The 13,062-nt window shown below is 52.5% G+C and overlaps 2 protein-coding genes across 3 annotated transcripts in view; one reads left to right on the forward strand and one right to left on the reverse strand.

The window, feature by feature from the left end:
- Positions 1-555: 555 nt before the first annotated feature.
- Positions 556-1,902, reverse strand: SOWAHA (sosondowah ankyrin repeat domain family member A). Its single transcript, XM_059825551.1, has one exon. It carries the CDS (start codon positions 1,891-1,893, stop codon positions 556-558), a length of 1,338 nt encoding a protein of 445 aa, XP_059681534.1. The 5' UTR covers positions 1,894-1,902.
- A 9,043-nt stretch (positions 1,903-10,945) lies between these two features.
- SEPTIN8 (septin 8) overlaps positions 10,946-13,062 on the forward strand; it is a 34,192-nt gene continuing 32,075 nt past the window's right edge. For both annotated transcript variants that reach the window (XM_059825538.1, XM_059825539.1), the window contains exon 1: positions 10,946-10,991. In XM_059825538.1, the coding sequence (XP_059681521.1) occupies positions 10,962-10,991 (30 nt within the window). In that variant the 5' untranslated portion in view covers positions 10,946-10,961. The remainder of the gene's footprint in view (positions 10,992-13,062) is intronic.

The following is a 13,062-nucleotide window of genomic DNA, read 5'->3' on the forward strand; positions in this document are numbered from 1 at the left end:
ACTTTGTTTTGAAAAAGTACACTTTTTTTTTTAAATAGAAATATTCCTCTTCTGTTACCAAAATAATCAGAAACATCATAGAAAACTATGCATCTTTCCTCTAATAATTTAAGCCTGCTATAATAACAAGCCATGTTAAAGTAGCCAGCTGCCAGCTTGCTGTTCACAGTGTAGAATATGCAATTCTTTACCTTACTTTTGCTCTCCAGCTGAGGAACACAGATCAAGAAGGCTGTACCTTAAGTATTTTAACCCGTCTACAGACACAGAGGTTGTTTTAGTCTCTCAACCATTAAGTATAAAGTTTGTGGTCTCCACCGATACATCAGCACGACAGTACATAGAGCATTTATAACACTCCCTGGGCAGCTCCCTTGCCACCGGCGCCTGTGAGCTGGGTTTCATCCAGCGGCCTCTGGAACCAAACCCTATCACTGACTCAGTTAAACATCCAAAAAGACAGACACGGAGAGAAGAAATCCAGGCTGCTTCTGCAAGAGAAAATCGAGACCCCAGTCACATTATTAAACAATGTCGATCCCAAGAAGGCAGAAGCTAGTGGCCAAAGAACAGCTCGGAAACGGGTCTGCGTTTCACGATGACCTCCTCTTCCTCCTCCTCCATTACCTCGGAGAGGGAGGAATATGAAGGGAAGCCCCCTCTGGTCTTTGGCTTCCTCCTCGGGCCCGTAGTGGCGGCCAGGAGCTTGTTTAAGGACGAGGGCTTCCTTAAACCTTTGGTGAGATCGTAGAAAGCCATGTCATCGGATATGACCCCCAGGAAAGTGCTAGTGGAGCTCAAGATTGAAGCCGCAAGCTTTGTGGTCTTCTTGATGGGCATGGAGGGCTCCACGTTGTGGGGAAGGCTGGGGTCCCCCAGCAAGCGCCTGACCGCAGAGGAGGTCCCTTCCTTTAAGTACTGGTGCGGCTTCTTCCCGCTGTAGTCCCTCAGGTCGGTCTTGGCGTGGTAGCTGTAGACCAGCATGGTGATGATCTTCTCCTGGCCGTGCATGGCGGCCAGGTGGAGCGCCGTGTAGCCGCCGTGCGACCTGGCGTCCACGTTGACGGGGGCCCCCCCCTTCTCGGCCGCTCTGATGATATTCGTCACCATGTCGCAGTTGCCGCTCTTGGCGGCCCAGTGCAGGGCGGTGAAGCCCGAGATGAAGTCCCGCCGGGCCGCCAAGCTGGCGTCGCCCAGCAGCAGCCCGTGGAGCTGCTGGGTCCACTGCCCGCCCGCCGCCATCACCAGCCACCGGTGCTCGGCCTCCTCCAGCGGCACCACCGCCACCTCCTCGCTGGCCCGATGGTTCCTGGGCCCCCGCCGCAGGCCGGGCGAGCGGGACCCGGCCTCCTCCTCCGGCTGCGGGGGCGACAAGGGGGACCCGGGCTCCTCGGGCAGCCCCGGGGCAGCGGGGGCAGGGGGCGGCACGCAGCGCACCGGCAGCATGCAGGGCTTGGGGGGCGGCTCCCGCCGGGACCCCCCCGCGCCGGCGGGCAGGGGCACCCCGCCGCCGCCGCCCTGGAAGAGGCCCCGCAGCTCGGAGACGGCCCGCGGCGACGGCAGCTCCTCGGGGGGCGCGGGCGAGAGCCGCCCGGCGGGGACGGCCTCGGGGGCGCCGCCATCGCCCGCCGGCGCCAGCGCGCCCCCCGGCGGCGGGGCGGTCCGCAGCTCCCGCCGCAGGACGACGAACTTGGCGCCGTCGCGCTCCTTCACCACCGCCACCGCGTTCACCGCCGCCTTGAACCGCTCCCGCCGCTCCGCCCGCGCCGCCGCGTCCCCGCCGGCCTCCACCAGCGGCCGGAAGGTGCTCACCAGCTCGGCGTTGCGCACCCGCCCGCCGCGCTCCCGCAGGAAGCCCAGCACGGCCGCCGGGCTGATGTCGAGCTCCGCCATCCCGCCGCCACAGGTGGTGGAGCCTCCGCCGCGCCCGCCGACGCTCCGCGGCGGAGGGAGCCCGGCAGCCCGCCCGCCTGCCCGCCCTCGGGGGCTCGCCGGGATCTGCAGGAGGCACCTGCGGCGGCGAGCGCGTCCCCCGCGGCCGCTCCCGCTGAGGTGATCGGGCCGCCCCGCCCCGCCCCGCCCGCGCCGCCGCCTCCGTCTGAGGGAGCGGAGCGGCACCGGCGCCTGTCTCCTCCCGCGGGGCGGCGCTGCGGCGGAGGCTGCCCGGCCCCGGCCCCGGCCCCGGCCCCGGCCCCGGCCCCGGCCCCGCGGACCCCGAACCCCGAACCCCGAACCCCGGGGCCGGGCGGGGAGGCGGCGGCCTGACCCGCTCCCGTGGCGCTTGCTGCGCTAAGGTCTCCCTCAGGGAACTGGGGAGACGCGTGTCGGTAAGGTCGCGAGTGTATCAGCTCTTCGGAGACCCCTCGGGCAGGGGCAAACGCCTCCTTGGTTTGCTCCTCTTCCAACTTGCTAAAACCACGGGGGTTTTTTGTTTCAGTAGCAAATAAGTGGTGCGGCTCTCGGTAGAAATCGCTCTGCGAGGTCAGGTCTCCGTTCTCTGAGAAGCCTCTGGTGTTCTGCAGGAGCTGCGATTCTTCTGGGTTGGAGTCTCGTCCCTCAAAATAAGTCCGGAGATAGCTGGATGGGTCAGTCCTTTGAAATATACTACACTCTGTGTGATACCATATATGTTATCGCGCCTATTCTCTCTGTTTCTTTTATCTATATTGTATCTACAATGTCCGTCTATTTAAATGATGAAATCTTTACAACATGCCTGCATCTATTCATGTGCACCTCGAGAAGAGAGAGCTCCTTTTATAAAGAGAGAAGCTGTCTCTGCTGCCATATCAATTACTTCTGCTTAAGCATTTAACATTATTATTGTTCTCAGTTCTACAGGAAAAAAAAAAAACCTGACAAATGCCTTTCCCCAGGTGAAGAAGTAGGACTGAAGACCTCCTGGAGGGATGACGTTCAGCCTGCAAACTTGTTTTCTCCTCCACTGAGTGTTGCAATTGAGATCACTAAATCGATTCCTGAATGACTGAACAGTTTGTCTAGGAAAACAGCAAGAGAGACTGGGCACAGTGTGAACAGACTCAGTGTGGTATGAAGGCAGATAAAAGTAACTGTCTGTACAAGGATGGATAAGAAAACAGAAAATAGATTCGGTTTTGTTTTCACTGTCTTAGAACTTGAATAAAATGGAGTATCAGCCGGTGCCAAAGTCTCCATTTTGAAGGCAATTTGACGTGTGTCCATCCCCACGCAATGCACCTCTCTCCCTTCTCGTTGATGCTGACCTCCCTTCTGCCTCTTCACACCTTTACTGGTGGCGGAAGAGCCTCTGCCCACAGATTGCTCAGAGTCTTCCTTTGGCAGCCTCTCCCCTGCTCTCTCCATCTTTGTGCAAATCTCTGAAAAGCTATTTTATCTCTTGCTAACAAGCTGGCGCTGAGACAGTTCCTCAAAATCATTTTGCTGCTCTAACGTTCTTTAGCATCATAGCATGTAATCTTCATGCTGCTTGTAGCAATTCAGTATTTCTATGTGAATCACACACCTCTTATTACTGCCTTTTTAGGTGGCATACACAGCAACCTCGCCCTCTGCTGAGGCAGCCACTTGTGTCTAGTGTTCTACTGAATTAGCAGTGCTCTCTAGCTTATGGCATCGCCACAGTTCTGCCTGGCCTACTGTAGAGAGCTAATAATGAGCATCCATCCAAACATTAATTGCTATGCCTTGCTTTCAATGTTGATTTCTTTTCCTTACTAGAATCTATTGCAGGCATAAGAAAATCTCAGCAGTCCATGATTTTTGCATTGCAAACTTTCAACTATACTCTAAGATTATAGTTCATATCTGCAAATGAGGGAGAGGAGGAGGGAAAATAATTCAGAAGAATAGGCTCTTTTAAAAAACATTTTCTTACGTTACAAAAGGGAAGAGGTTGCTCCTATTGCTTGAATTGGTTCAAGCGTGGCAGGGTATGTCCTTGGGCTAACCCCTACGCTGTGGGTGCTCGCAGAGGTGCTGCGCTCCGTCCCTGCCTGCACAGGCATCAGCCCCCTGCACCCGTGTATCCTTTGAGACCCACAAGGGTGCCACCAAATCCCACCCATTTTATCCCTAGCCTGGCACCTCTCCTGCAGAGGGATCTCCATGCACCAGGCCCCCAGGAAGCCTCACTGCTCAGCACCCAAGGGGGCAACCCCTGGGTCACTAAGGTCCCATCAACCTCTCTGGGGGCTTGCGTTGGGTTGGGGTCCCAAAGGAGGGATGTTACTGAGACCGTTCCCCACTGCAGGTCCTGGCATTCCTCGTGGCCGCAGAGCAGAAGGGCACATCCCCAGCAGGTCATAGAAGAGGAGAGAGGATGTCTACAAATGTGCCTCGTGCCATGCCAAGTGTGAACTGGTTGCTCTCGTTGAACTGCCCTGACGCAAGGCATTCTTTCCCCAGGTAATTTTCCAGTGATGCATCCAACCGCCTGTCCCACGTGCGCTGACTTCATCCTTTGTGGGCAACCTGTGCCGTGTGGTTGAGCTCCTTCTCGTAGTCTCTCTGTCAGTGGATGTAAGGTTAGTCCTATACTTTCTGTAATTAAGAAAAACCCACCACTTTTGGCTAACCCTCCATACCATTTCCAGACTGCAGCATGGGGCGCATCCCGTTTACCAACCTTCCCCTTCATCTGCTCATGCCTTTTGGTTGCCCACCTTTCAGGCTGAGTGCCAAGTACCGGGGGACCAGATCCCAGTGAGCTCCTCTTAGTTTACTGAGCGCTGGTCATATTCTGATCAGATTGTGCAGCAGAAATTAAGCTGTTTGAATAAATTTTATTCATATAGATAATAAAAGCCTGGAGCATTATGGGTGTTATGCTCATCAGTCATCTGAAATTTCCCGCCTTAAAAAGCATGAGAAGTTTTGCTCCTTTTTCTGTGTCATCAAAAACCTGCACAGCAAGTTATTTTTGTGGGGCTATTTACGGAATACTGTGGGCTGCTTCGTAGGAGATTTCAAGCCAACTGTCTTGATATTTTTAATTTACTGGCTGGGACAAAAACAATGTACAGAAACCCATGATTAAATAAATTTACTACTACTTTTTAAAACACAAATAGTGCAGTTTGCTAGTTCTACGTCATAAGCCGTAGAGAGCTGGCCTCTGCTTTGAACTGTGGACTGAGGAGAGTTCTCTTTCGCATGAAGAAGTTTCACAAACTTTCAAACTATCAACATTACAGTGCAGTAAATGGCACAGAGAGCCTGGGGCCTTTTCCCACCCTCTCAGGGGAGGAAGGTAAAGGTTATATGACTGTCGTTCTTCACACCGCACAAAACCAGAAACTGAAGTGGGAGATCGAGCAAAGCATCTAGTCAGAGCAAAGAAGCTTCTACTGACACTTCAGAACTGAAGGAGATGGTATCCCAGGTCTTCCTGCTCCTTTCCACATGATGTTCTCAGAGCTGTAGGGAAGGTGAGGTGCCAGGTTGGAAGCAACGGAGGAAGAAAAAGGGAATATGGGGGATAGTCTCAGTCGGACAGGGCACTGCTGCTTTGCAGAAAGGTGACACTTAGGTGCTATTGACTACGGATGGGATTTGTACCTCAAGGAAAACTTATTATCCTCTGAAATGAAATCAGGGTTCTCAGAATAAATAGGATGACAAAGCCCATGATTTTCCACTTTCCTTATTGATATTTTAATGTGAAACAAAGAGCACACATTGTGAAGGAAAATAGCTCTTCCTTTGTTCCATGGAGAAATGCAATAACCTTCCATAGATAAACAATTGAGCAAAAGTCTGTGATGGGGCAGGGAGAGGGGAAGCAGATTATTTGCAGATAAAAGGCATTTTCTCATAAATGAGCAAGGTTCAGCTGGACCTTCAAGGACATCAGTAACCGGTTCGGACAATGTTTCTCAACAGCAACCATTCAAATGCAGTTTTCCACATATCTCAGAGTTTGTATTTATTAAACACTGCTTGTTCCACATAGATGATGCAAGGGTCCATCCCAAATATCCTCTGTTTTTCAGGTGGTGCCTGCGAACTTGATGGGATTCTAGCAGGATAATGCAAACCTGGCATGAGGTACAGTGTGGTAATGCTGCCCTTGAACATGAGGAGGCAGGGAAATTCAGGGTCTGTTTCCAGCCATCCCACTTACATTCACCGGGACCGCTCAGTGTGCATAGGGAAAATGGACCTACAGCTCCTACAGACTTACAGCTTACAAGGATAGCACTTCTGTAGAGAAGACTTGTAGGTCCCATATATTGCCAGTATAACCAATGCAAGTTTATTAAGGTGCTTGGTGGTAATGCTGCTAAAAGAGTAGCTATGAAGCCATTTGATTTCTAAAAATCCTCAGAAGGACACATTGCGAGAAAGGAATAGTTACTAATAAGCTGCTTCCTCCAGCCTGCATTGAAAAATGTGAAGGAGTTCTGTTGATCTGCACCACCTGGATTTGACGATGGAGGATTTTACTCAGCCCTGAAAGATGCAGCTGTCTCCAGAAGGCCTTGGTCCTGCTGCAGTATTCGTGTGGCAGGTAGGATGATCGCTCGCTCTCTGTGGCTGTGTGTGAAAGGGGCTGTGATGGCATTTATTTCTCTCCACTTTCATTGCCTGTACCTAGGGTCACAACGTGAAGAAACAAAGCAACTCCTACTGCTCTCCCCACTATCAGAACTGTGCTACTGCAGTGCTGCCATCCATGCAGCGAGGGGCATTTTCCTGCCTCTCTCCAGGACAGAGAGGTTCCAGGGACACATTTGTGCCTCTCCATCCTTTGTATTCTCTGCCCCTGCTCCTTACCTGTAGAAAGTTCACAGCACATCTAAATTCACTGTGGATTTAGCAGGTACAAATATTCCACAGAGTTTAAAATCCTTGCAGGAGCATTCAGCACTGTAACACACGTTTAATTCCCGAGCCATTAGGAATAATTTGCATAACAACTGATGCCTTAGCAGTTAAAGGAGCCATCGAATCCAATTTTCTTCTCTTGAAGCAGTTTTTATGCATCTGAAGCTTTTGAAATTAGCAGGGTTTCTCTTGAATTGGCATTAGAAACAGTGTGCTTTTTGAAATAACAAGGTGTTTAAAAATAACTGTGAGCTCTTACACAGTGCTCTCCTGTCACAGAGCTCTGCCCCATGCTGATGGCAGCGCCGATGGACAAAGGGAGAGAGGACTCTGGCTGCAGAAGGTCTCAGCAGCACAGCTCAATCAGAGAGCCAAGACATAGCAGTGTTGTCCCTTGATCTGTTGCGGTGCCTCAGAATTTCCTTTGTACCGCGAACCTTTGCATCTGACCTGCAGCTCACAGAAACCAGTAGCTGTCTGGGGATCAGCTTTTGTGAGCCTTGTGTTACATTCTGTACTTTATTGGCAGGGAAAAGAGCTCTTAATGAATCAAAGTCAATCACTCCTCCCCAAGTCCCTGGCATAATGGCATTTAAGCGTCTGTTAAGCAAGAGTTTTACATTGTCTTAAATCAGGACTCCAAAGCTTGCCTGTAAAGTAAAAAAAAAAAAAAAAAGGAAATTTTTAACCTGTTTATTTTTGCTTCTTTTCACTCTCTACAACTACCTGAAAGGGGGTTGTGGTGAGGTGGGTGTTGGTCTCTTCTCCCAAGTGACAAGTGACAGGACAAGAGGAAATGGCCTCAAGTTGCACCAGGGGAGGTTCAGGCTGGATATGAGGAAAAATGTCTTTCCGGAGAGAGCGGTGAAGCACTGGCAGAGGCTGCCCAGGGAGGTGGTGGAGTCACCATCCCTGGAGGGGTTCAAGGAACGTGTGACCGTGGCACTGCGGGACATGGTTTAGTGGGCATGGTGGGGTTGGGGTGGTGGTCGGACTTGATGATCTTACAGGTCTTGTCCAACCTTAATGATTCTGTGATTCTTTCTGATATATAAAGGCGCCTGGAAGGTTAACTCTGCTTCTGTATAAACTATTCTACTTGAATCTGTACACAGAAATACCAGATTTTATCTTCCCCATTTTTGCAGAAGGACCCAGGGAGAACTAGAGAACCTTCAGGAATCGACCAAAGAAACAAGATGGCAAAGTGAGTGTCTGATCTGCACTAACATCTCACTTGCAAGGGATAAACAAATGAAAGGTTCAGCAAGCTTCTACCACTGCTGCGTGTGGAGGGCAACTCGGCTCTAGATGCCAAAGGCCAGCAGGCCGGCTTTGCTATCCCTGGCAGCTCTAGCGCAAGGCAGCATTAACAAAGAGCTGTGGCCGTGACAGGAAGAAGGTTAGGGGTTTTTTTGTCAGTTTTGGTGACCCAAGAAAATAAATTAACAGATGGCATTCAGCAATGGCCTTTTTAGAGAAATACAACATTTTTGCAACCTACCTTTAGCCAGAACTAATATATGGATTAGCAGAATTCATTTGGTCATAGACAGTCCACTCAGGAAGGACAGAAAAACAGCTCTTCTAACCTGCACTAGATTTAGCATATTCCAAAAAGCAGATCACTTGGATAACACCTCCTCAGAAAATGCCTTGAAATTGCTTCAAGGGAGAATACAACCTTCTTCCTAATCTCTGATCCCTCTAAATGCTTGCATTTGATAACTCTTGCCCCCTCCCTTCAATTACCTACATCTAATTTTCACATCCTGTTGTATTTCTCCAGCATAAGCACAGTCCCCTTCTGGGACGAATAGTGCTTCCCAGAGCTCCAGCAGAGCAATGCAAGTGGATCCCAAGGAGCCTTGGGAAGAATCAAAGATGTGGAGATGTAACATACGATCTTGCACACCGGCTATAACGCAGCAACTCAGCGCCCACTAGCAGAGCGTGGTCTTGTTTATTTATATTGCCGTGGGAGCAGGAGACCTTTGTTAAGATCACAAATAGCAGGTAAGGGAGAAGACAGAAGTTAATATGAAGTGCAGCCCATAGAGTATTGTAATGAAGTGTATGTTCCGTTTTAATTTGGTTGCTGAGGTTCAATTGTCTTTGAATATTTCAGTCCTGCTTTAGCGCTCTCTAGGGACTGTGCTTTTGTGGGCGATGAATAAAAGGAACAGGGATGTTGGGTATCTTTCCTTTTCCTTATCTTGCCAAAAAGTTGAAATTTGGCAAACCTTTTGAAAAATAACTGGAAACGGGGCCTAAGCACAGTTCGTCACTGTTTCCTAGTAATTGGGGTGGGGTTTGGAGCTTTAGCTGTATCATAATTAGGTAACGACTGTATTTGTGTCCCTCCTTTGTGCAGGATGCTGGAGGTGATCTAGGAGCACCTGAATGGACAAGGAAGAGTCCCCTGGGCAGAGCGACTCCAGGTAAGCTCTCCCTTGTCCATTCCCTGGGAGGTGGTTACGTTGTGCAGTGAGATTAGCATCCCACATCTAGCATAATTTAGGGAAGTTCAAGCTGTGAGCTGATTCTTGAAGGACAATCCTTACCAGCAACAACAAAGATGGGGCAGCAGGATCTGGCCCTGCCTGAGGAGGGGATCTGAGCATCAAGCCTCGGGCGGTACTCAAAGTTATCTTGATTCCTTAACACTCCCTGTAGCTGGTGCATGCACTGACTAGAGAAGCAGCCCCCAGGATGGTATTTGAGGAGCCGCTCAGCTGAGAGGAGTGTGTCTAACAGCAAAGAGAGAGTGGGCTGAGCGTGTGCGCCCAAAGCTGCTGGCGGGATTTCTGCTGTGCCCTCAGGGATTGCGTAGCAGCCGCTGCCCTTTTGCGCAGACGGTAGCTTTTCTCTGGCTCTCGCGCGTAGTGAGTTGCAAGAGGGCTTGCCCTTCTTGAGGGGTTCAAAACAGTCTTTTCCCCACATAGTGTCAGTGTTGTAGGGAGAAGTATTTGATCTCTTTGCCCAAACTCGTCTCTCCGACTGGAAGTACGCACTGCTTCAAGAGAGAGGATGAGGAGAAAAGACGAGCGCACAGTGGCCGATAGAAAGACTGGGGAAAACCTAAGACAAAAGCAGGGCAGCGGACAGATTAGGGGTGTAGCTCTGGTCTAGCGACCCAGCTGCGTGACGAGGAGAACATGTGGCTCTGGCAGGCTGTTCCTGGATGGGTGCACTGCGGCAGAGGGCACCAGAAAGCAAGAGAAACTTTGCTCTGTGCTAGCAGCTTGTGAAATACAGATGTCTTCGTGGGTTACAAAGACTGAGGGTGCTGGTGATGGGATTGGCCTTGTGCTTTATGTGGGAAGGAACGATGAAGAAAGACTTGACGGTTCTCTGTTGTGTACTCTAACTTACTCTAAACGCAGGCAGCGTAATGGCCGGAGCTCTCGGCATCCCGGCTCAAACTCGCACTGCGGCCCCAATTTTGGTGTAACTCCCGCATGTGACGGCGACGCTTCAGTGCAGAGGCACCGCTGTCCCGGGGTATCTCATCGCCTCCCGGAACGCTGCACGCTTGAGAGCTCCTGGAGACGGGGAGGTGGGTCTCTGTGTACCTGCGCGCACCCTCTGAACCCTGCGGGGGTGCTCCCGGCACTCCCACCCTCACGCCCGGACGCGAAGCTGCGTCGAGGGCGATGCCGCCTGCCTGCCTCGCAGCCCTTTTCATCCGCGGAACGCCACCAGACCGACGTGCTCGTCCCCAAGCCCCCAGCCGCGCTCTCACCCCCCGCCTGCAGCTGACCCCTGTCACGGGGCGGGTGCGGGGACCACCGGGGCCTTCCCCGGCGCCCGGCCCCGCCCGCCAGCCCCCGTCCCGCGCTGCGCTCCCCTTGCGGGAGGCGGGGAGGGAGGGGGCCGGGCTGGGGCCAGCCTGCTCCCGGCGCGGCCTCCCGCCTTCCCCGCCGCGGGAGGGGCCGGGCTGCGCGGGGCCGCCCCTTCCCGCCCGCGGCCGGTGCCGGTGCCGGTCCCCCCGGGCGGGCGGGCGGTGCCTGCGGCGGGCGGCGCGGCGGAGGGGAGTTTCCAGGAAGTGGCCATATTGGATCCATTCAGCCGCATCCACCCGCGGCGCGGAGAGCCGCGCTCCCGCCGCCGGAGCCGCGCCAGCCCCGGCCATGGCCGCCACCGACCTGGAGCGCTTCTCGGTGAGCAGCGGCGGGGCCCGGCCCCGCTCCTCGGGCGAATAACTTGGTTTTTCTCCCTCGGGGGGCGGAATAACGAATATCCAGGCGGCGGTGGTGGGGATCCAGCCGGCGGGATGCGCCGGCCCCGTGTGCGCGGCCGCTGCCCCGCCGGCCCCTGCGTGTCCGCGGCAGAGCCGGGGGGGTGCGGCGCGGCGGGCGGGGGGTCCTGGGCGGGGGGCGAAGCCGGTGCCCTCGGCGGCGGGGGGGCGCGGGGAGAGTCCCCGCGGGAAGGCGCTGCCCTGCGCGGCGGGCGGGAGGGGACGGCGGGCTGGAAGGCTCCGAGGCCTCGGCGCTCGGGCCGGTGCTGGGACCGGCAGGGAAAACCTTTCGGGACCCCTCCGGGATGCTCACAAAGGGTATCCGACATCCCTGCGCCAGCACCCCGCAACGAGGGGCGGAAAGAAACGGGGTCAGACCTTCCTGAATAAGAATTGTTTACACAGCGCCGGTATCCAAACACTGAGACAGTGAGTAACGTAACGGTGTGTACACGATACCGTGAGAGACGGGCTGATTCAAACACGGGTAAAGCAAACCCTCGAGGCTGACTGGTCTCTGAGCCGACGTATGAAGAATGCTGTACAGCAAATATGGAGCGTGACCTGGGCACCGCCGCCCCGCTGCAGCTCACATGTTGTATAACTGCTATCGGAAGTCAATCTGGCTAAAATCTGTGTCGGCTTCAAGCTATTCTTTGTCCAAGGCTTGAATTTTTTGTTGTTGTTGGAAGGCTGTTCTGATTAAATAGCTCGGTGATGCGTCTTGTGGCCTTTCAGAGCTAAAAACGTTTTTACCGCATTAAATAGCATAGCTCTCAAAAGTCAAAAATGTCTGGTGTGATACTGCTAAATAAATGGGAACAGCAGCGGTGGTTGTCTGAATTATAGGCATGCCGTTTGAGCACAAACAAGTCCCTGCTACTGTTTTCTCTGTAAACTGCTTTTTGCCAAGAATCTCAAACTCTGCTTCGTTTCTTTGAATCCTGGCCCAAAAGTTTCCAGCTCAAGAATGAGTTTGCAAGACTGTAACTTACTTAAAACTTGTATAAAGGAAAACTGATTGTAGGCTCTTATTTAAGAAAGCAAATGCTTCTAGGCTCTGGGGAGAGGGGATTAAGGTAAAGCCTCAGTGGCAGGGAATGGAAACACCGTAACTGTCTCGCTGCAACTCTTTCTGCGTTTGTGTCATAGATAAATACTTTTAATGCTAATTTCGTGTGCCTGCTGGTGCCTGTGCAGGTTTTCATTGGTGTTACAGGAACCTTAAAATACTGCCTAGCCCAGGAGAAAATTAAGGTTAATCTTGCATTCTTTGGTGTGGGTACTTGGATGCTTGGTGTACTTGCGTCAATACTCTGTCACTTTTCTTTAAAAAAAGAAAGCGGTGGGGGGGAAGTTCCCGAAGGTGCTTGGCTCTCATTTGGGCACCAAAGTGAAATGGCAGGGCTCCAACATGACTTTAGTGCCCAACTCCATTAGGAGAAAATCTGCTTGCTTGGTGCAGGGAGCTAGGGTGAGTTTAGAGGGATCTGCAGGCCCAGCAGATCTCTCTGCTGATCTTTGCCTCTGGACTAGTTTGCCGTTCGCCTGGAACCACGGATCTGGCAGAAGTGGGTGGGAGAGCAACGTCTCGTTTCCATTTGCTGTGGGGCAGAGGACTGTCCTGGCTGCTGTCTCCTTGATCCTCAGCGGATGTCTCAGCTCTGATGCGGTTCCTCCAGTAGTGTCATGGAAACCTCATGATTAAGGTGTTCCGAGTTGTTCTTTCTGTGGGGTTTACAACTTTCTTGGTGTCACTTTATATCACCGCGCCTCAGTTTCCTGGGCGTAAAGTCTGGGTGGGAATAGCTCATTACTGCCAAGAAGGGGTGATGATAAATTCATTTATTTACCAGCTGTTTGCATCTGCAGTGGGAAGTAATGTTGCAAAAGCCTCTGAAGGAGGTTTTTGATATACAATAGGTCATGCTATTCAGATTGGTGAAGCTATTTATAAGTGTCCAGCTGACACTGACATCCTGGAATGTAGTGAC

Source organism: Gavia stellata, chromosome 16 (assembly GCF_030936135.1).
Source record: "Gavia stellata isolate bGavSte3 chromosome 16, bGavSte3.hap2, whole genome shotgun sequence".
Classification (NCBI taxonomy): Eukaryota; Metazoa; Chordata; class Aves; order Gaviiformes; family Gaviidae; genus Gavia; species Gavia stellata.

Bases quoted from the DNA above. Each gene is read 5' to 3' on its own strand.
- SOWAHA (XM_059825551.1), bottom strand. From the start codon at position 1,893: ATGGCGGAGCTCGACATCAGCCCGGCGGCCGTGCTGGGCTTCCTGCGG.